The sequence below is a fragment of the Larus michahellis genome, chromosome 8, assembly GCF_964199755.1.
Source record: "Larus michahellis chromosome 8, bLarMic1.1, whole genome shotgun sequence".
NCBI classification, from domain to species: Eukaryota; Metazoa; Chordata; class Aves; order Charadriiformes; family Laridae; genus Larus; species Larus michahellis.
In genome coordinates, this window is record NC_133903.1 from 11,957,284 (window position 1) to 11,980,911 (window position 23,628).

Genomic DNA, 23,628 nt, shown 5'->3' on the forward strand with positions numbered 1-23,628 from the left:
TTAAATCAATATATCTTTCTAGAGACCTTTGCAGAGCCTTCACTACAAGCCACTCAGATGAAACTGAAGAGAGCTCGCTTGGCAGATGATCTGAATGAGAAGATTGCTCAGAGGCCTGGCCCTATGGAACTGGTAGAAAAAAATATTCTTCCTGTAGACTCCAGCGTTAAAGAAGCTATTATAGGCAAGTAGAAGTCCCACAGCTTCTATCTGTTACCTATATGGCATTGTGGAAAATAATACTTTAACTCTTGAGGGTAAACTTCACTAGAAGAAAACATACTCAAAGTTTATTATTACTTATTCTTTCAATTCCTGAGTCCTAAACTCTGTCATCATTTAACTAAAGTTATCCAATTTTATTTGGAACTAAGTTATAACTATATAGTTGGAATATAATACTGTCTTTGTAATGACTTGTTTCTTAGTAAAAATGTTAAAAAATAATCAAACATCTGGCCGTTACTCAGTCTGTCCTAGGTGTCTGTGTGCACTCCACATGTTGAACAAACCTTTTAATCTCTTATTGAAACAATATCTGCTATGCACTTAGTTTTATAGATCCCTTGAATATGATTTAATATGGCTGTCATTATATTAAAAATACAATAGATACTTGCATACCTGTTTATACTGTGCTGAAAACCGATCATTTTCTAGCAATTAGCTAATTCTGCTACCAATGTCTAATTTTAATTTGTGTAGCTATAAAAAAATTGTTTTGCTTGTTTCTTTGTAAACATTCTAGCAGTTGGACAAGAGAATTATCCTCAAGCTTTGGATGATTATTCATTTGATGAAGACAGCAGTGATGCTTTATCACCAGATCAGCCAGCCAGCCAAGAATCCCAGGGTTCAGCAGCTTCCCCTGGTGAGCCAAAAACAAGTGACTCACCATCACCAATAACACCAAATGCTACTGCATCAGCACAGGTACAGTTTTTCAATGTTGATACAAAATCTTCACAGTATGTTTCTTGGTCTGGCACTATAGAAACGGGGCATAGCTTCACATGGAATGAATACATTTGCTGTTGCAAAGGAGCGTCTGGGACTCTGTTTTCTGTTTGTGACTGTATATACTAGAACCCTGGCTTAGCTGTTGGCAGTGATGAAATTCCCATAGACTGTAGTAAAGCCATAAATTCACTGAAATTCATTATGGTCCATGGAAGATCTGCAGCTTTCCCAGAAGTCGTTTAAAAGGTCATATCCATGGTTTACTCCAGCTGTTATTGATTACTTAATGTCTGTCTTCAGTCTGAGCAAGGTCTTGAACTCGTTTAGAATTAAACTTAGCTGAAACAACAACAGTTGACGTCAGTTCCATTATCTCCAGAAAAGTCCATAAAAAATAAGGCTTCCCATATAGTTTAAATGTTCTTTCCTGTAGTTTTAAAATACTGCCTAAAGGATTTACTATTTAAGAAATGAAAATAACCTTTATGTTGATTTTTCTATGAGTTTTTTTAGTATTTTCTGGAGTTACTTACAAAGAAAGGAAAGTAACTAAGTCTGCCATGGCAGATAAAATGTCTTTGGTGTAGAGCATTTAAATGTGTGAGTATTTAAAGAACAGTGGATTTGAATGAGAACACTTTACTGTTTTCACAAGAGTTGCAAACATTAATTTTAAAAAAGGAATGCTTCTTACAATTTAATTTTGTGATTTGAAATGGATAGTAACATTGCCTACCCTATCTTTAAAACACATTACAAAAGTGCTGTTATAAAATAATTTGCCGAAACAGTAATGAAACAAACATCATGTGCTACAAATGAATTTCTTTTATCTTCTCTTCACTACTGAACACACAGGGTTATATGCATAATCATCATACAGATATCTGGATGCTTTCTAGGATATCTTGTACAGTGCTTGCTTCACAGGTCTTTATCTTCAGCTTTGAGTTAATCAGTAAGTTTATTCATTAATGAGATATATGTGTTTATTTAAAGATTACTTTGTTTAGCTTAAATAGATTGTTATGATGTTTTCTGTTTTACCTCAGCTAGTAATTTTAAACTCACTGACTTAAGCCCAGTTAAGAGGAGAAGGCTTTGCTTTTAGCTAAGCTTCTGCAACTTTCATGGAACTTTTTCTCTGGATGGAGAAGAACACCCAAGCGAAGGCTCCAGTGGAGGGAAGGGCAAGCAAAGTTGTCATACTTTGTCTGATGGCAACTAGCTTGAACAGTCAGCAAACTCCAAACTAGCCAGATTTAACGGTATTCATCTCTGCTCATTAACAGCTTGTTCATTTGAGACTGGCAGAGCTAAGTAAATGACAAATTGTGCTTATATTCCGAGTTATACTTGCCTGGAGGAACCATCAGTTTGTGTTTACATGTTGAAATGAAGAAAAAATGAAGAAAATTTTGCCTTGTATCAATGCTGAATCAGTTGTTGAATCAAATTTACACATCTGCTGAGCAATTGTGTATGCTAGAAAAAAGTCCTTGATCCTGAACTACTGTTTCTCCCATTTTCTTGTTGTACGTAGATGAAAGCAGTTGTATTATCACAGAAAAATAATTTATGCTTTAGATTGATGCATTTTACCATACTATTCATATTTACCCTTCAATGAATTATTTAGCGGAAAGACTTGTGTTTTCATCACAGTATTATATATATGAAGTGACTTACAAATGACATCAGTTTAAAAATACTGCACACAGCTTTGTGTACTTGGTATCAACGTACCATGTGTGTATAAGCAAACACAAAAAATTTGGTAATGTTGTCACTTTTGTATAATTAGCTGAAATGTTGTGTATTAATTTGAGCAGTATTCCTTAAGCAGAAAATGTGAATTTGATGGAAATTCAAAAGCTTTAGGACTTTAAATTGTTTCATTTCATGCAAGTCTGCACCTGGTAAAAACAAGTTTTTTGGCCTGTATAACACAAACATTAAAATACTTTATTTTGAAAGAATTTAAGAGTGTATCAAAATTTGACCAATACGTGAATGGTACTACTCCAAACGTGTAATAGTCTTCAGGTTAATGTTGATCAACTGTAATCTATAATGGATTTTTTTTCATGAGGACTTCCTAAGAGCGTTCCTTCAGCACTTTCTCCACTACACAAAGGAGAAAAAGATGCATAACTTTGTAGTTCAAATTATTTTAATGCTTGTCCTTTTATTAAGCATTCTTTTGGAAAATGTATTTATTTATATATTTAAACTCTCAGAGGATTCGTAGCAAAGTCAGGGCTCTACACAGGGAACTGTGCTGCAATTTATAAATTAAGATAGGAAGAAAAGATAAGACAGAACTGAATATTGAGTTGTTACTGTATAAAGTAATATAAAATTAAACAGATAAATACAAGATAAATATTGTTTGTGCTACAAAGATGTTATTGTCTTAATGACCATGGATACTTGACAACTGAGTGGTTCAGGATCTGGAATTACTATCCTTGCTTTTCTTATTACTATAGTAGATAGAAAAAGTATTGCAAAGTTCATATGCAAAAACAAAGCTGGACACAAAGTACAGCACATCCGTTTTACTTCATTGTTCCCTAACATAACGGATTAAGATGTGGATGGGGTTTCATGTCGAGAGAATGTAATTTGCGTTGAATAAATTGAAAACAAAGCACATGGAATTAGATTCCCAAGAGTTAGGCTCCTAATGGAGAGTTAAATAAAGATACTTGAAGTAATACATGCCCAAAAGCTTTTCAAGTAGGAAGTGTAAGATAGATCTGTGATTGCAGCAACAAAATAACAGAGCACTTGAACTTGATTGAAAAAGCACTTCAGAAAGAACTTCAGTCCTTTGCTTATGGATTTCATAACATATTACAGCCACTTCTGTGCATAGATCTAAAATGTGAACCTGCTTTTCTGCAGAATAAAGCAGATGCTTACCTTGTTGTCCTTTTGAAATAAAGAATAACAGCAGCACAGCATGCCTCTACAAGAGATGTGTCTGGGAAATTGCTCCTTCATTCTTTTAATTTCCTCTGACAAATTTTACATTTTATTACAACGTAAAATACAAAGAATGTTTTGAAAACAGTGGAGGAGTGCAGCCAGAGTTCTTTTCAAGGCTTCCTCCTCCAGACATTTCCAGGCCTCAGAGGATGTAACATAACTTTGAGAACCTTTGGCTCTCGTTGACTGATGACCTAAAACTTGCTTTAACCTGACGTATTTGCATCTGGTAAGGATTAGGCATTTTAACCACACCACTCTAAACAGATGAAACTGTGGTGTATACAACTCTGAAGACATTAGACAGTTATCTTCAAAATGGCTGAAGTATTTTGCTTGATGAGACAGAATATAATGTCTGTTTTCTTAATAAATTCACTGTAGATTGTTGACCTGCTAGATGCTTGTTTGCATTTAGAAGAAAAGGTCCAGAATAATACTGTCTGTAACTGGAAGGTCTATTCAAAGGAAATAATCTTTACATTACTTTATGAAGTAATCAAGTTAAGAAGTTAAGACCTGTTAATTTAGGGTTTTTAACTTAAAAATTTATGAAGTAAATGATATGCATAGTTCATTGCCTCATCTAACACTTGCAGGTAAAGTTGTGAAGTCTGTAAAAAGCTTTGTATTTCATGTAGCCATTAATCTTTTGTAGTGTAGGGTAACAACTAATGCAAGGAAAAAGTAATTTACTCTATGGCAAGAGGAAAATGTTTAACACCGTAAGTTTCAAGCAATATGAATTAGAGGTGGGTTTTTTTGGGTGTGGGGTTGCTGGGTTTTTTTTGTTTTTTGACAGTAACTAACTATTCCATTTTTGTGCTGTCATTATAGCCTGTTTTCATAGCCTATACAGTGTTGCTAAATAGTATGTTTGAAGTCAAGTTATTTGTTTGGGTTCAAGAAGGAACATAATGATAAATAGCAAAAGATTATGTAACAAATAAGCTGAAGTATCAAACATTTAAAATGCTTTTTAGATGGCACTTGAGGAAAATAAAACGTAAGAATCAATGAAAATCATTAGAATTCTTCTGTGCTTTATGGTAATTTTGTACATGACACTGATTCAAAGAAAAACTAAGTCTGTTTTAAAATGTTACTGCTGTAAGTAGAATAAGCCTTTTAAACTTAATAGCAACAGTAGTGCAATATTTTGGAACAGAGTATCCAGAACTCTTTTTTTAAAGAGTAAGTCTCTCTAAAGTCCCCTGCCAATTGTTATGCAAGTCCAGCAAATAACAGATACTGTGTAGTTATCGGATGCTTTCCAGAGCAAACACTTTGAAAGCTGGATATAAAAATAGAGGCATTTATATCTTTAGCCTGACACTATAAACTGGCACAACCTCAAGACAGGCATGTGTGCAGTGTTTCAGTGACTAGGCATGGCGTACTAAATCTTGCAATTTAGTAAAGCAGGATCAGCTTTTCCTCTGGATGGCTGCACTACAGAGGACCAAAACCACTGTACAGTTTAGATAGGTTAGGGCAAACTAGCTATAGCTGCCTGTTGGAGATGCAGCAAAATGTACAAAAGAAATGCAGAGATAGAAGGGAAATTTATTATAATTTAATTGTAAGCAAAAGTTGGAGAACTTAGTGCATGCAGACTGGCAGCTTGATAATTGCCATCCCAGAAATAGAAAAGAACGAGGACATAAAGTTGCAGAATGTGTACCAAGTGTTTTTAGCAAACTGATTTAAGTCCTTTATAGTACAATCTTATGGAAGAATAGTAGAGCATGGGAAGAAATGAATTAGGGTGAAGTACCCATCTGATTTAATTAGAATGCAAGGTTTTAGACTGTACTCTGAAGAAAAAGTATATTTACTGATAGGAATATATGGGAAATGGATGGGCTTTTATAAAAGGAATATTGTACTAGGTGATCGAATTTTTTTCTTAAATAATGGAAATGCAACTGATCTCATCTGTCTGGATTTAATACTGTATGGTATTAAACACTAGCAAAACTGGAGAAGATGGAGATTAGCAGAGATAAGACAGAAAGAGGGAAGTATTGGGTTGAAATGAAGTTGGTAATAGTGCTCTGCCGGACTTAATTTGGGGACATTCTATTTTCATGTTACCATTAACAACCTTGACATAAGAATGGGTCACGTAACAAAAGTTGGAAGCCGTAGTCAGCACAGAGTTCGATTGTTGCTACGCAGAAAGAACTAGTTGATGGAACTCCAATATAATGGAATAGTTCTTAAAAAGAAAAATACACAACACCTCTCCTTCCCATGAAAAAGAAATGTGGAAACCTGGGGACTCTGACTCCAGAGAAAACTGAGGAGGATGACAGTTGGGGTGGAGTGATTAGCAGCGAAGTGACTGTGAGCTACTTCCTCTGTAAAATTGCAAATATGTCAGAAGAGATGATTCCACTAGAAGTCTTAATGCCACCGCAAGGATCCAGTGAGACCCCCTATGGAATATCCTATACATTTCCAGTTACTTACATCCACAAAAGGACTAAGGGAAACTGTAACACAAACAGGAAAGGACGATCAGAGAATGAAAAATCTCTTTTATGAGAAAAGAATAAAAATTCATTTGTGCAGCTAGAAAAATGAGGGCTGAGATCTGTTTATGTGCAGAGTCTATATCCCATCAGAGGGATATTCACTACAGAAGGAAATCGGTTTTAAAACAGAAAACAATTTCAGCACAGAAGAAATTGATTTGTCAAAGTTAAGCTCAGTGAAGTTTGGTTATTACGTAGGAAAACTTTTGGGAATTTTCTGGTAGGTGTAGTGGTGCCAGGACAAGAATAATAATAAAAAAGTCCTAAGCCTGTATGGAATGTCACAAGTTCATAGAAGAAACTACATGCATGATGTTTGTAACAGCAAGGGAACAAACTCAGTAAAGTTCAGGCTACTGGACTGTACCTACACAGTAATATAACTGTGCTGGCAGGCAAATACAGAAGAACTGCACCTCCTGGCACAGTCAGAGGTATGGTTGCCATGAAAATACAATAGGAAGCTGTCTCTTCAAAATACATCTGCTCTGCTGCTGCATCATCATTCTGAAAGAAGTTTGTTTTCCTATATTGATGTTTGACCTTCCTGAAAGAGGCTTTTCTGACAGTACTAGTTTGGGTGGTAAGATTCTCCTTGTGTTCACAAGATTCTGACTTCAGACAGAAAATAACGAAGGCCTCAATTCTATAGTAATAAAGCAGTGTAACTTCAGTAGGCTGCTTCAGTATGTGTGTAGTGTGTCTAGGGTCAAATTTTCATGTTGCTTCAAGCAGAGTGATAACAAATGGTGGTATCTCTACTAACAATTGTTAACAATGCATTCCATTCTTCCTTTAATGTTTTTAACCCTTATATCTCCTTTTATTTATAATTAATAAAATTTTGCTTGAACTGTTTTTCTGTTCTTGCATATAAAATATAGAAATTAGTTATATTCTGTGGTTCTAGAAGCCTTCCTATATGAAATTTGGTAATGCTAACAAGAAAAGAAATTTATTTGACATAACCTTTTCCTGTAATTCTGACTGACCACCTTGAAGAGAAGATTTCTTTTTTTATCCTTATGCCAGGAGCAATAGTATTTTAATGACAGCTCTCAGTTCTAGAAGAATTTTGCAATTATAAAGTTAAAATTAGTTAATCTGATTCGGGGCTACCAACCAGAGACAAATATGTGTTAGGAGCAGCTTAAGTAAAATGTTCCTGACTTGAGTGGGTGAGGTTACTTCTGAAGGTCCTTCCAGCTCTTTTTTATGATTTTGTAAGAAAGACAGAAAGAAAATGTTTTCATGATATTTCTTTATTTGTTTTCATGTATGTTAAAAGGATAAAAGAATTCTGCAAATTAAAACAACAGTGTAAAGGTTACGAAAACAAAGCCGTTCCAAAGGGCTTTTTTTCTATGTTGTTATAAATCCCTTCTGGTTATCATTCTTTTCACCTGCAGAAAAAACAACAATAATAATTAAGAAAAAATGTTAACGTTGGAAAAATATTTATTGATATTACAATCAATTACTGTTTTGCTTTGGTGAAACTAGCAGTAAATCCTGTATTGGTAAAAACAGATTTTGGATACATTTACATGCAGTAGTTAAAATGCAAACTAAGTCAAGGTAAGAAACCAGTTTTTCTTACCTGCTATATTTGAAGTGTGCCAAAATGTATACGGATAAGTCCTGTTTTTGCCATTCCTCCTAAAAATGCTGTATGAATTTGACATCATAGTAAATTATCTTAACGTTTTCACATTTTTTCAATTATTCAGATGGTGGATGTTTTTAATGTTTCTCTTTTTCCTTATATTTTTTTAATACTAGTATCCACCTTTAACCTCTCCAGTTCCTGAATTTCTCAAAACTCCCTCTACAATCGAACAGCAGGTTACACGTTCTACTGCAACAACCACCCTGACCACAAATACGGTATCTCCAGCAAAGCCTGGGCCAACATTAGTAAAGGTAGGTATCTGTAATAATGGCATCTGAGGACTATGTTCTTTAACTGTGTCCTTTTCCAATGCTGCATTTAATGACAAAATACACAAATAACAAAATAGAGCGCCTATAACTAACAGCAACTTCTCTCAGTGTTCACGAGAACTTACTGGGTTGTTGGCTGAAAGCTTTTGTGTGCCAAGATCAACGATTAACACTTGCAGGGACTGGCTCATTATTTCAAGAGGTCCTTACAGTACAGTTGATGAAAGTTTTCAGGCAGAATTATGCATTGCATTGCTATGGAAGTCTTTAAGAAATAATGACAATAGATTTTTGCAATACTGAGTTTCTCCTTTCTATTGGTGAAATTAATCTTTTCTCATCTAGTTTTGTATGGAGAATAATTTAATAGGAACAGAGGCAACCGCATTCATATTCTATCTATAACCAAATTGGTGAACAGCATTGCTCCTTTTCTGCAACTGTTTACTTAGTTCATTTATTGTTGAACACACTGTGTGAGTGAAGTTACCGTATCCTTGTATTTGAATATCAGAAGAATCACAGAATCTTCATGGCTGGAAAGGACCCTTAAGATCATCGAGTCCAACCAGACAACCTACAATCTACAATCTCTGCCACTAGAACATACTCAGTTCTCTTTTCTTCACTGACCTAGCCAGCAGCATGGAAAACATTTTGAAAATGAAAAATATTTGTATTTTTCAAATACAAATAGAGAGGGGGTCATGTTAGAAGGTGTTTATAACATTTCATTTCAGCAACTTTGCCAAAGGTCTTCATCTGAGTCATGATTATATATGTATGTAGGCCTCTACCTAACTACATGAAATTAATTCTCAGTTAAATTTACAAGGATGACCTCCAGTAGTCAATTTCTAGTATAAATTTGGCTATATCCAGTGAAATCACTGCACTTGTACCAGCTTACTTAATGCAGAACCATAATGACAAATTCAGATATCCCCCTAAACAGGCTATCTGTGTAATAAATGTGCATGGATCAACACAGGATTTCTGCTTTGGTACTTCTGTATGACTAGGTAACTGCCTTCAACTTTCACTTAAAATAATTTCAAAGAGTTTTTAAAGGAAGAGAGTTTTATCACATTGGCAGGTATAAAGATACTGCTGAAACTTTCATAAGAGTAATCCTGTAATATATAGGACTGTCTGTCCATGCGTTTAATTGAGACCTGTTGTAAGTACTTCTAACCTGCAAGTGTTTATGGTTGGAGTTTAAGATACTAGTTTTTACTTGTACAAAGTGCTAAGTGGCTTTGAACTTACCTGTTTATGAATGCCTCTTTGCAATGACAGGTCATGACTAGCAGAATCCCTTAGCTTCATTAGTGCCATCCATTAAAAAAACATTCACAAACTGTGATTTGATGACCCTTTCTTGTGCACTATATAAGCCAGCTGGAACACGTTGACTTTTGAAGGATGGTAAGTTATCCTTTTGGGCAGGTTTGCAGGGATGATTGTGTTCAGCAACTCCTTGCAGTAAATGCGCTCCCATATGCTTTATCTTTGTACCTTGCATAACTGCTTGCAAATTATATGTCTGTTATAGTTGTTTCAATCTTTTCCGTCCATAAACAGCAAAGCCACCCAAAGAACCCAAATGATAAGCATCGGAGTAAGAAATGTAAAGAACCTAAGCCAAGGGTGAAAAAATTGAAGTATCATCAATATATTCCACCTGATCAGAAAGGTGAGAAAAATGAGCCACAGATGGACTCCAACTATGCTCGTCTGCTACAACAGCAGCAACTGTTTTTGCAGCTGCAGATCCTGAGCCAACAGCAACAACACTACAACTACCAGACAATTCTACCTGCACCACTGAAGTACGTGAAGCATTGTTTGTGTCCTTTAAAGAAAATATATATACGTCAGTTATAAACTTTGTGTTTTAGAAGTAAATGTGCTTTACAAATGTTAAGAGATGGTTGGAACCCAAGAAAACTTAAATAGCAATGTGCATCACTGTGGGTATTATTTACCTCATTTAACAATGTGATGAGGTGGTTCTCTTGTTAAAATACTCCTGTAGTCTGACAAGCCTTTAAGTGGTTCTAGTTATTTTTGTGTGACATGGAAACAGAACCTCCTACCTGTGAGATGCGTTTTTTCTGACCAGATGCATATTTGAAACTCAAAGCATTTATGTGAAAGCAAGAAAGCTTTGACACCATTTTCACTCAAATGTGACATAGGTAGGCAGAGCAGAAGCGAAGCTTACAGACGATGGCTTTTACAAAGATGTGTACTATTGTTGTGGTTTTATTGTGTTTTTACATCAGTTTCAGAGACCATGTTTTTGCAGTTTACAAATAAAAATAAACAGTCATTTTAAATTAGGTAGAATTTGTATATTGTTTATAGTCTCATCTCTAATGCTTATACAAGGTCCTCATCAATGTTGATCTTTAGCACTTTCAACAGTGAGAAGTATGCTTTCTGATTTATAGGTAGAAGCACTCGGAAAAATAAATCTCCAAAGAGTTGCCAGCGCCCTATAGCAGAATGAGAAGCTATCTGCAGAGTTTCATTCTCATCATCTAAGATCAGTCTTTTCCTAGAAGTGCTTACAGTGTAAGATGCCACAGTTGCACAACCCTAAATTCAAATTACTTTCAACTGTTTTTTTTTTTAAAATGAGTTTTCACTGAGTTATTTTTCCTCAGCAAGTGAGGCTATAAAAGTTAAAGATACCATCTGTGGTTATATTTATAATTACCATGTATCCTAACATTTGGACTAGAGATGTTTCTGCCTGCTTACCCACGCTTCTTATGTTCCATTTACTGACATTTCTGAAATGTTTCTTCATAAAACTGTTGAACGAAATAAAAGAGCTGACTTATGGTACCTAGTGTAAATTATGGCATTTTTAAATTTTTTACATTTATTTTGAGATCCTTGTATGAGATTCTTCTTACGAGTACAGCTGACGAAAATGCGTCATCTGAAGAGTAAACTACCTTCACATTGGTCCTTAATGCATATGAACATTGGACATGTATGTAGGATTGATACATATAGAGCTCAATATTGTGGAGTTCTTTATCGATGTCAAACAAAAAAGTAACTAGTCACCCTATCTAATGATTAATTTGTATAAACTGATTCTGCAGTCCATAGTATCCTTCAGGGATGCCATGACAATAAAAACTATAAAGCGTAAATTATTACACTTAACTGAAGAGAAAATAAATTATCAACATACTACTCTGTTATGCTTTCTTCTCTGTGTCATTTTACTAAAAACATTTAATGGTAATGTTTTATGTTAAATATGTATTTGTAAAAAAAATATTTTCATTAACTTGATACGACAATAGATTCAGAATCACAGCTTCTTGATTGAAAACATAATATATTTAGCATTGACATTGTCCCCCTTTTTCTTATCACTTGAAGGCCACTGAATGACAAACAGAGTAACAACGGGAACACGCCACTGAATACTTTGAACAACAGTACACCACCATCAGCTGCCAGCTCACCAAGACAGAATAGTAATATTCCCAGCCGGAAACCAGGACCTCTACCTTCAAGCTTGGATGACTTGAAGGTAAAAAATGCCCTAATAATAATATTCAGAGAGGTCACTGCTATAAAGACAACACAGAAATAACATTAGTAAAAGAGAACAGAAAATAAAAAGATCTTTGTACTGGAATTCAACACATCATCTGAAAATGAACACTAAATTTCATAAAAGCTTCTTGAAGTTATAAATAACTGTGTAAACTCTGTTTAAACTGTAATATGAAGGCATTGCATAGGATTTTCTTCCTTCAGAAATACATTAACAGGAATTAATACTGTAAGGGTCCTAATGAAAATGAATTTGAAGAAGCCTGTGGGGGTTTAGATTCAGATCCTTTCAACAGCAGCTAAACCAATGTGCCAAACCTGAGCAGAGGAGTAGGGACATCTAGTGGGTACTTTATCCATTTCTCTCTTCTCTACCAAGGTGTTGGGTTTCTGAGGGATGGGAGTCAGTATTTTTTTAGACTTGAAGGGATAAAATAGAGGTTTTGGAAGATCAGATTCTCAAGATGGGTTTTAACTGACGACCATGCATTACTATATCTAACAAATCTATAAAATGCAATTCAAACAACAGCATTTGAAATAAGCTTTTCAAACTTTGAATTATTAACTTATTAACTTTTTTAAGATATTTAAGTTAATATTTGAATTTTTGCTTTGCAGTGATTAAAGCTGTTCACTTATCCATTTCTACATAATTTATTGGTGTTCCTGATATGTGGTAACAGTAACATAAGCCATACTTGCAGACGTGCTGGTGGTGGTTTTAACACTGAATCATCTAAATCAGTTCTGATTAAGAATTCAGAAATGCATCGTTGAAAAACAGAAAAATTGGAATGCGCTCTCGAGCAAGTGTAGAAGATACCAGATCGGGGGAAACAGCTGATAATCGCTGTTAGGTAGACAGTCATTTAACATTAGATTGCTGTGGTTCTTAGAGATGTTATGCAAATGGATTGCTGTGACTTTTCATCATTTCCAAATCATGAAGACTTATAATTTAAAATTCCAGATTGGCAAAGTACTGAAACATTACTGAGGTCACTACCTTTTATTCTTTTAGAGTTGCTTCTAATGTACATATAACCCAAACACTAGAGTTAGATGTGGTGTATGTATATCATAAACAGAAGCCATTCATTGTGACTGTTCTTTTTAATTGATATTCACAGAATTAATTTACACTCAACATACTTGCACTTTACTTTGTCTGTAAGCTTATTGGAAAATTGAGAACACTTTTGTATTAGGAATTAGGTTAATTTTGACTGCTTATACTTTTTATGTTTGTAAAAGAAACCCACATGGCACATAGCTGTAACTGTTCAGTTGCTAATTAGAGAGCCTTTTGTGTTTGATGGGTCTACTGAATCATCCAGCTGACCTGATAAAATTTCTCAGAAATAGATGTCTGTAACAAAGGCGTTCAGCGTGCTAGTTTTCAGTGCTTTTATCTGCACTGCTGCCATTGTCTACAGTTTTGCTTCAGAAGTTTTCCTGCCAGAATTGGAGCTGTATGTTCATTTTTCCATTTTGAATATTTATGAAAAATCAGCGTAACATTGCTACTTTTCTTTGTACAACAACTGAACACTACTAAGGTTTTGTCCACTTAAACAGTGAAAGTAAGCAGCAGGTCATGGAAATGTGCTCACGGATCATGAATGCTTTCAGAACCTAGAGGTTTAATAATTAGCAAATACACTGAAAAATATTTTTTCTTACAAAGATGTAATAAGGTGGAAAGTATGTAAGTTTTCATATTTTATTTTTTTACTATTGTGCTTTAACTTATTTCAGGTAGCGGAGCTTAAAATGGAGTTGAAATTGAGGGGATTGCCAGTGTCTGGAACAAAAACAGATCTTATTGAGCGTCTGAAACCCTATCAAGATCTTAATAACAATGGGATTGCAACTAGTAGCTCTGTTACAGTAACCACTTCTACTGGGGCCACAGGTAACACTGGGGAAGTGACTGTGGCATTTCCTGTTGCAACACTAAATAAACCAGTGGCTAATACGATATCCAGCTTTCCTCCAGAAAAAACATCTACCGGACCTGGCTGCAAAGTAGCAAATACTGAAAACATCAGCTCTCCTTTGCCTATATCTCCCTCTCCTTCAGAACAATCAAATCTAAGCACAGATGATACTAGTATGGCAGATACTTTCACAGAAATGATGACCATGATGTCACCATCCCAGTTCTTAAGTACTTCACCACTAAGAGCAAATATGACTGATGATAATCAAAATCGCAGTAGTGGAAGCATCTCAACCATGGAGTTTGATGTAGCAGAAAGGGACCGCAAGCTTCAAGAAAAAGAAAAGCAGATTGAAGAGCTCAAAAGGAAACTGGAACAAGAGCAAAAACTTGTGGAAGTACTGAAAATGCAACTTGAGGTTGAAAAACGGGGACAACAGCAACAGTCTCAGGCTTCTGGTAACTCAGCTACTTTGGAACAGAAGCAATTCAGCACTGCTGTCAAAGATGAAAATGCACTTACCAACTGCTCTAGTACAAGTCAAGCTAGTCATTCTTTAGGACAATCGGTATATACTAGCGGCCAGAATCCAGTTGCCAAAAAGGCAGTTGTCATCAAGCAGGAGATACCTGTGGCCAAAGCTGAACCTCAGAATGCCATTTCTCAATTTTATGTTAATCCACAGAGGCAGCCGCAAACTGCAGTTGTTGCTCAACCTCAAGCTTTATTAACTACCCAAGGAACTGCACAGCTGCTCCTTCCACTATCCATCCAGGGACCGAATTCTACCACTGCAGTTCAGCTACCCGTTGGAAATATAAAGTTGCAGGTAAGCGTGTTTTTATTTTTGATCCTGTAAACTGCATGGCATTATTTGCATAATTTATTAGAAATAGGTAAGTATGCTGCTTGTGAGATTAACTTTAAAATCAGCTTTAGCTTGTTTCTGCTTTAGGGAAAAGAGCAGAAAAATGTAAGAGACAATCTATAACTTCTAGTACTTGCTTTGCAATTTCGTTTCCTAGATACTCCTTCCTGAAAAGTACTTGTCTTACCAGGTGCTGCCTCCATGTACAGTTGGTTTTGATTTATATCAGCATACACCACCGTTTTGTTAACTCCAAATTGCAATAGAGAGCTACAACCCAGTACTTTATTTTGAAGTATAGCTGTTTGCAAAATGTGTGTTTGAACTTCCTTGTATGGTGATGGCTCATTATATTGAAAAATGTGAATGCCACGTTCTAGAACTCCAGAGGAGTTATAAAAAGAAACCATGGTTACACAAATGTTATTTCTAGGCTCATTATAGGTAGTATTGCAGTGAATAAATACAGCATAAAGCAACATAGGTTATAAATGAAAAGGAATGAATAATCTGACCAAACTGAAACAGTTTAACCTGTTGGTCTAAGGTAGAATCAAGCATATACTTCCCAGTGGAATTACTGGGATATAGCTAGATGAAATCCCCTGCCACCTATATGGTTATTGTGCCAGCAAAGTATTCTTGTAGCTCCAGCATCTACTTGGCTGTTGTGGCATGTTGTGGGCCTAGGCTTTGGTGCTAGCATGTGCATCATCACATTTAGCAATACTTATGCGGGCTGTAAAATTCTGGTGGGGATGGGCCCCACAGCCTGCAGTGCAAGACCTGGTCCTGGTGGCTACACAACCAGACAGATCTTTGTCTAAATTGATCTAAAATCCTGCTAGAATTCTGTAACAACCTTAAGCATCATGTTCTGGTATTTTACTTCACTGATATTACACAAAGTTTTCCTAACTACCAGCTAAAACTGTCTTTCCTGAGGTTAGACACGCTTCTTGCCTTTCAGTGGCCATTGAAAACTACTGCGATCTTAAAAGCAACCCTTTTCTTGCATCATCAGTTTTGTCTTTCTGGTTACTCAAAGCCAGTTCTTATAGTCCTTTCTTACTAGTTACACTCTATTTCTTAGTATATTCATTGCTCTCCACTGGACCCTCTCCAGTTTGTCTTTGTCTTTCTTAAATTCTGTTGGCAAAATAAACACCACCTTTTAGCTGGGAACTCACCAGTACCAAAGACAGTAAAGAATTTGTCTCCCATACACAGTTCACGCTCATCCTTCCCCAGAATACGTGCTGTTGCTATTCTGCATAATCTATGCAATAGATTTATTACATGATGTAATTTACTGTGAGATAAGAATAATGCAAATATTTTATCTTCATCCCTTAGGCTCAATCACAAGCTGGAATACAGACCCCATCACAAATACCTGCTCCTATTTCTTCCTCTGGCCTGGTCCAGACAGCACCTCAGATGCATACTCCACAATCAAAACAAAATACCATCACGCAGCATGCACTCGGTCACACCCAACAAATCAGAAAGGTTTGTGGATAGCAATAAGCATTATGATAAATAGCTGTGTAATCTAATTTAGGGAGTGATTTTAGAATCTTTTACATGTCATCTGTGTCATATATAAATGATCAAGTCACCTAACATCTCTGTACTATGTTTTTCTGTGTGATACAATGGGCTTGTAACTCCTTCTCTTTAAAAATTTTAGTCCATGCAGGACTTCATTTTTCAGTTGCAAATAAATACCTAAGGCTAAAGACTTTTTATCTTAACGGTACTCTTAGGACATTCTTCCTCATGCTTGGCACAAGTGGTATACCAGGTATTCCTGTCATTTTCTCTTATTTGTCACTGGCTCAAAATGGGAGATTCTTGTAGGCATTTCTTAAGAGAAAGCTTTTACCTGTGGTTTCAGAGATTTATTCTTTTACAGGCATTCCTTTTAGTTTTTCTACTTTCCTTGTTGATTTCACCCTTACTTACGAAGAAAGCTATGGAGTCGGATACTGAGGACAGCAATTCCAGTGAGTCAAAAACCCCCATACCTACAATCCATCTCTTCCTAAGGAATGCAGGGAATGAGTCAGAGAGAGCGCCTTCTTTTCCTCTCTACCCAAAACAATCAGCTCTGAAATTTCCCATTCCAAAACAGATGTTCATCAGCAATGGATGCACAGCTGTGAGTGCCAGTCCAGTCGTGTTCATATCATAGAATCATAGACTGGTTTGGGTTGGAAGGGACCTTTAGATCTGATGATCTCTAGATCATCTAGTTCCAACCCCCCTGCCATGCGCACGGATGCCTTCCGCCAGACCAGGTTGCTGAAAGCCCTGTCCAACCTGGCTTTAAACACCTCCAGGGGTGGGGCATCCACAGCTTCTCTGGGCAGCCTGTGCCACTGTCTCACCACCCTCACGGAAAATAATTTCTTCCTAATATCTAATCTAAATCTACCCTCTTTCAGTTTAAAACCATTCCCCCTCGTACTATCACTACACTCCATGATAAAGAGTCCCTCCCCAGCTTTCCTGTAGGCCCCCTTTAGGTATTGGAAGGCTGCTATAAGGTCTCCGTGGAGCCTTCTCTTCTCCAGGCTGAACAACCCCAACTCTCTCAGCCTGTCCTCACAGCAGAGGTGCTCCATCCCTCTGATCATCTTTGTGGCTCCCCACTGGACTCACTCCAACAGGTTCCTGTCCTTCTTATGTTGGGATCCCCAGAGCTGGACGCAGTACTCCAGGTGGGGTCTCACCAGCGTGAAGCAGAGGGGCAGAATCACCTCCCTCGACCTGCTGGCCGCATTTGTTTTGATGCAGCCCGGGATGCAGTTGGCTTTCTGGGCTGCAGGCACACATTGACAGCTCGTGTTGAGCTGCTCATCAACCAATACCCCCAAGTCCTTCTCCTCCAGGCTGCTCTCAATCCATTCTCCACCCAGCCTGTATTTGTGCTTGGAATTACCCTGACCCACGTGCAGGACCTTGCACTTGGCCTTGTTGAACTTCATGAGGTTCGCGCGGGCCTGGCTCTCAAGCCTGTTAGGGTGTCATATAGTAACTGATATCAACCCATCAGCACCAGTCATCACAAAAGAAAGGGCTTTCTCCTTCTTTGAGCCTCTTTCAGGCTGACCTCTGTTATTAGGAACTCAGAGATTGGTTTTGGACCTTTATTGCTTCCTTATCACTGCTATCAACTCTAAGGCTCCTATCACTTAGAACAATGTTTTTCAGTCTGCCCCGAGGAAAGGATAATTCAGAAACAACTGAAATTTCAAGATAAAGAGGGTAATTTTTACAGTATGTTATATAACTGTTACAAAATATCTCAGCCTTCAAAGTTGATATTTCAGTTTATAAAAGTGCATCATAAAACCCATGTTCTGACATGATCTGAGGCTTCTACCTGTGCAGTGTCCCCTAATCTGCTTCTGCTAAGGCTCTTATTCCAAATAAGAATTTATCTTAGAAGATGTATGATTACGCCCTGCCATTCTTTAGACAACTGGCTAATAACAGGGAACGCAACTAAATGAGCATCATCACTCTTCAGACTGCTTGTTCAACCTGTTTAATTTCACGGACACTGAGGTTATCCTACAGATGTCAAAGCAGATTTCATCCAGATTCTCTGGGATTTGGTGAGGGGCTAATCTTACCTTGTTAATTTGACAGGTCCCATATAGAAATTTTCCGGTCTTCCTGATGCATTTACTTGTGCCAGAGACTAGCAGTTTTCTTCCTTTGCTGTCTATAAGTTCCTTGAAATGATTGCAGGAGAAGGTACCAAGAATGGTACCCTCTAGTCTTTCTCCCTATTCAGATCAGTTGTCATGGAGACCACATAGTTCCCAGTGGACTTTAGTCTGCATCTGGCTATCCTGGAGCTGAACAGCCTGCCTATCCTAGCTGTTTGTCTCACACATCTACTGCCGTCTTTTACACAGGAAAGCAGACAGCATAATTGTGCTGTTTTTTACATCAGAATGTAAAATACTGATGTGATACAATAGAGCAGGATAATCTTCATGCATTCGGCATTAGATCTGCCTGTCTGCCGTTTTCATTTCATGAAACTTAGATGTTTCAGCAGGGAGATTGAGCTAATGAACTGTGAGTGAGTAATGCTACTTATTAACACTTTTTGGTGAAGCTGGTCTTCCTAATAGTTATGATCTCCATAAATAGTTGTTTTCCAGAACCAGTTTCCCTTGGATTCATCTAGACTTTCTCAGGTAGCTCATATTTTTATGCAAATCAGCTGATTATTCCATTTGTTTTCTCCTACACGCTTGAGGTGTCTCTTCATATTCTAGTTTCCACATGGCCCTTGTTCTTCAATTCATTCAGTAATAAGGAGACATCTCACAGCCATTCACCTCAGTGATAGACAGCTGGAAAGTACAACAGTTTTCACACAGATGATCCAGGTGGCTAACAAAAACTGTATTAAGCCTTCTCACAGCAGACTTAATTTGGTATTCAGGCTGTATTCCACAAAGCTATCCTACCTTTATCTCCATCCCCGATCTAAGATTTGTCTCACCTTTGTCATAAAAGTATCTGGGAGTAATACTGAATTTAAAAGAAGAGTCTTATGCACTCATACATTCATAGATCCTCTTCCTCTCCCTTTAACTTAAAAACATGCGAAGTAGGATACTACTTGGAATCATTTGCAATGAGTGTATGGACTATCAGTTGAAGAAATAAAAAGTTTATGTACATACCAGTAACCGAATTTACAGTTGATACCCAAGTTCATCAGTTATATTTTGCCTCTCCCTCACTACTCATAGATATCTGTAGTTAAAAGAAATTAGAATTCTGTGGCACAAACCAAACCATTCTTAGAACAGGCAGCACAGGACAAGTGTGGATACGTATAGTAGTTTGTATCAGACCAGAAATATGTTCATTTTATTGACTGTCCACTAGGTGGGGAAATCATGCATACTGTATTAAACTGGTCCATACTCTTCTGAATGTATTTCAGAAAAATTATATCACACTTTCTCATGATTCATGGAAAATTGCAGGAAAATATTTTTAATTCTCAGTTATAAATGAAAGCATGTCACAGCACAAACTTTCTTTCAAAGAGAAATTGTTCTAGATTTACAAATTACTCCACTGGAGGGAAAAAGCAGTACAAATAACATTCCCTTAGTAGGGAACTTAAGCAAACGAGTATTTTTAATTTAAAAAAAAAGTCTTAAACTTTATAAATGTAATCTATCCAGTGTTGTTAATTTAAAAAAAAAAAAAAGCCACCACAACCTAAGACTGATATATTAATCCTTTACAGGTTTTTCCAGCTACCACATCAAATACGGTATTTTCCTATCAGACTGCACCAGTTACAACACCTTCACAATCTTTTATTAATAAAACATCAAACTCTAACATTCACACTGGTGGTAATCAGGTTCCCTCTGTGCAGAATGGACCTGCTACTCCTAATAAGGTAAGATTAGCACAACAGTGTTCCATAAAGTTCAGTTTTATATTATCGTTCTTAAACAACATGTGACTATGTGCATACTGCAGTTCACTCAAGGAGGAAGAATGTTTTGTAGATTTTCATAAGGCATGTATGTATACATGCGTGAGAAAAAGAGAAAGAAACTATTATTTTATCCCTCCAATTACCTATGCTGCTGCTGTTTGCAAATATGTAGATTGGTACAAGAAAATAGGATAACTTGCAGACCTTGATCCATCTTGAATTCACTAGAAGGTATTGTTTAGTCATTATTTTGTTATTTCATGCAGCCTGGCTCTCCATCTCAAGCCCAGCCTTATATTGTTCAACAATCCCTCTTCAACAACACAGCATCCAAGACAAAAGATCCTCCTCGTTATGAAGAGGCCATAAAACAGACCCGCAATATTCAGACATCACACCGTGAGGTAGTTATTTTCTCCTGTTTAGTCTATTAAAACATCTTTTTTTCCTTTAGAATTATCAAAGCCATAGCTTATTTTAGTTTTTTGTTTGGTGTCAAGATTTTCTAACGTACCCTGTTAATATTTTCATAACTGTGTTCAACTGCAGGACTCCTGTTTCATGGTTCTTTTTATTAAAGCAACAGACATGTAAATAAGTCTTACAGTATCCAGTTGGTGATATATATAATTGGAATAATGCTGCTAGTGCTACTTAATAGTAACTAGCCTTCAACTGACTTGTTTCAAGGATGTATGATACCCAAACTTCAGACTTAGAAGAGAGAAAATATATTCATATTTTCCAAAGTGAGTAAACTTGAGCAGAATGTGTGTGAGTGTGTTTATACACACTTAGGTAAACATTTTATATATATATATATGTGTGTGTGTACATATATATATATATACACACACACATGAGCATAGGTGCTTGCTTCAAAAGAGGCTACATTTAGTGAGCTTCATGAATAATCCTATGGATGCTTTGTCCGTTTACCATTATACCCTTCATGTTGGAGGAAAGTTGGAAACAAAATTAATGAGCATCCCTAACCTCATGCGTTTCAGAGCTATCCCCCCAAAAAAATCCTTGTAGCAACTTAGTATTGGTTGCTGGGTTTGTGGTAGCAGACACTCAGGCAGAAGTGTGGGTATCTAATGCCATTTCATATGTTCTTGGCACGTGTGAGACATCCACACAGTGAAGGCACACACAACTACTTCTATCACTACCAGTTACCAAAGTGCCTCCCCACTGGCCTCTTTTCGGAAGCTAGATCTCTTGATGACAAACTACTTCCCATCTCTGGAGTATAACCAATGTTTTAAAACAGTTATAGTTTTGAGACCATCATAGAAGTTTCTACTTTTCCTAGACCTTTTTTGAAATAATAGGTTTGTGGGGGTTTTCTTACGTTACCTTAAGGTACAAATATTCAGGAGATGGCTGTTTAAAAGAAACAGATGAACAGTTGAAAACTTCCCCCCACTTTTTAAAAAAAAGAACATGAATTTACTAATTGGGAAAAAAAAAACCACAAACAAAAAACCAAAACAACTTGCACCTAACAAAATGCATCTTACATGATGACTATTCGCAGGATATCTCTGAGAGAAAGCAGTTCAGGGTGCAGCCCCAAAGTCCTGCAGTTATTTCAGATACTTGCCCTGCTACAAAACAGTGTTAGTAATTCTTCTTATCCCTAGTTTTCTGCACCTCTCCTCTAGGTTGCCTTCATTAAATCTTTGTCTTACTTTTCAGGTTTTTTTTTACCCTATTCCTTTGTACTGAAACTGACGACAGGGATTACAAGTGTCTCTCCAAAGTATTTCTCTGTTTTCTAGATTGACAGTTTTGTATGAAGAATTTTAGGCTTGATCATAAGTTAGTAGTTATGTACCATTGAGAGAAGCTAGGATCAGTCAGCTTAGGAAAAAATACTACATGAAAAAGCATAACCCTTTTTTCATGCACTACAGATTTCCAGTGCACACAGTCAGCAGATGGATGATCTTTTTGATATTCTCATCAAGAGCGGAGGTAAGCTAATTGACATCTGTGTGATATAGTGATTTAAAACCTGGTAAGAAAAACTCTGTGCTATAATCAAAGGAAAAAAATTCTTCCAGGGAGAAGAGGTGGAAGTTATCCAGCCTGGATGAAAATAGTATTTCTGAAAGTTTGCAATAATTATCTATTAAAGAAAACATTTACCAAAACACATACAGTCAACCTGCCGTGGAACTTCTCTGCTTGTAAATCAGCCCAGGCAGACCTTTGCAGTAATCCACACAGCATTCAAACAATTAAAATAACACCTTAGCTTAGCACAGACCTATTTTATCAAAATTGGAAAAGTTGAGCATGGCCATATAATATATATTGAAATTATACAAAAGATAGAATAAGGTAAGAGTGAAAGCATGTTGATACTAGAATTTCATTAAATATGAAATGATCATATATCATCAACTCTAAACATCAAAGATACATTACTGGAAAAAGTACATATGAACTACAGAGACATTAATAAATAACAACTTTCTATGTCAGTTAAAATAAGGGAGCTATCAGAAAGGAACTGAAATAACTGAAGTAATATACAAAGTAGCTTTGCCGTAAAAGGAGGCGGCTTTCAGGCATAATTAGGCTTTGTAGACTAAGAAGCCATTACAATACTGAGGAATGTTCTGGTGCCAAGCAATTCAATTAACTTAATGTTTTGTACTACTGTCATACAAGGATTTCATCAGCAGCGAATGCCAGGACATAAGTGACTGATTGTACGCTATTAGAAGATTTTAGCCATATTTTAAACATCAAAGTATTTTCTCTTTTGCAAAGCAAATTGCAAAGTCAGCTGAAGAAAATGGAGTGACAGACTGAGATAAGTGACCTGTGCAGTGAACAACTCAAGCTAAATTCAAAAATGCTTTCAGTGCTTTTATTAAAATATTGCACGGGTAGTTCAAAGTTCTACCTCTGGAACAGAGGATGTAGGAAACATTGGTGTGCTTACTTAAATATTTGCTTTGAGTGTTACGTTACTAAACCCATTTGATCTTAAAGGTGACAACTGCTCCGTATTTGCCAAGTTGCCATAAAAAAGCAAATGTTTCCTGATCATCTTTATGAAAAACAAAGTAAAGCACTCAGGGTTCTTGCACTTGCATAAGCAAGTTCTACACTGAAAAATGTTTAGTTTATTAATGTACGTCAAGAGAGTGAGAGGGTCCGTTTAGTAATGCTTTGCTTTTACTAAGCAATCATTTCAATAGGTACTCTTACAGGTTTTAGGAATGTGGGTTTTGCTTGGAAAACTGGTGCAAAATATATTGTCAAGTATATTTT

At 36.5% G+C, this 23,628-nt stretch overlaps 1 protein-coding gene across 17 annotated transcripts in view; it reads left to right on the forward strand.

Moving 5' to 3' along the window:
* Positions 1-23,628, forward strand: part of MRTFB (myocardin related transcription factor B) — an 85,896-nt gene that overhangs the window by 56,069 nt on the left and 6,199 nt on the right. For 11 of the 17 annotated variants that reach the window (XM_074599523.1, XM_074599520.1, XM_074599526.1 and 8 more), the window contains 10 exons: positions 23-184; positions 749-933; positions 8,277-8,417; positions 10,023-10,270; positions 11,847-12,000; positions 13,788-14,801; positions 16,197-16,352; positions 20,134-20,292; positions 20,601-20,738; positions 22,257-22,317. In XM_074599523.1, the coding sequence (XP_074455624.1) occupies positions 23-184; positions 749-933; positions 8,277-8,417; positions 10,023-10,270; positions 11,847-12,000; positions 13,788-14,801; positions 16,197-16,352; positions 20,134-20,292; positions 20,601-20,738; positions 22,257-22,317 (2,418 nt within the window). The remainder of the gene's footprint in view (positions 1-22; positions 185-748; positions 934-8,276; positions 8,418-10,022; positions 10,271-11,846; positions 12,001-13,787; positions 14,802-16,196; positions 16,353-20,133; positions 20,293-20,600; positions 20,739-22,256; positions 22,318-23,628) is intronic. The other 6 variants (XM_074599529.1, XM_074599528.1, XM_074599535.1 and 3 more) reach the window with 2 other exon arrangements.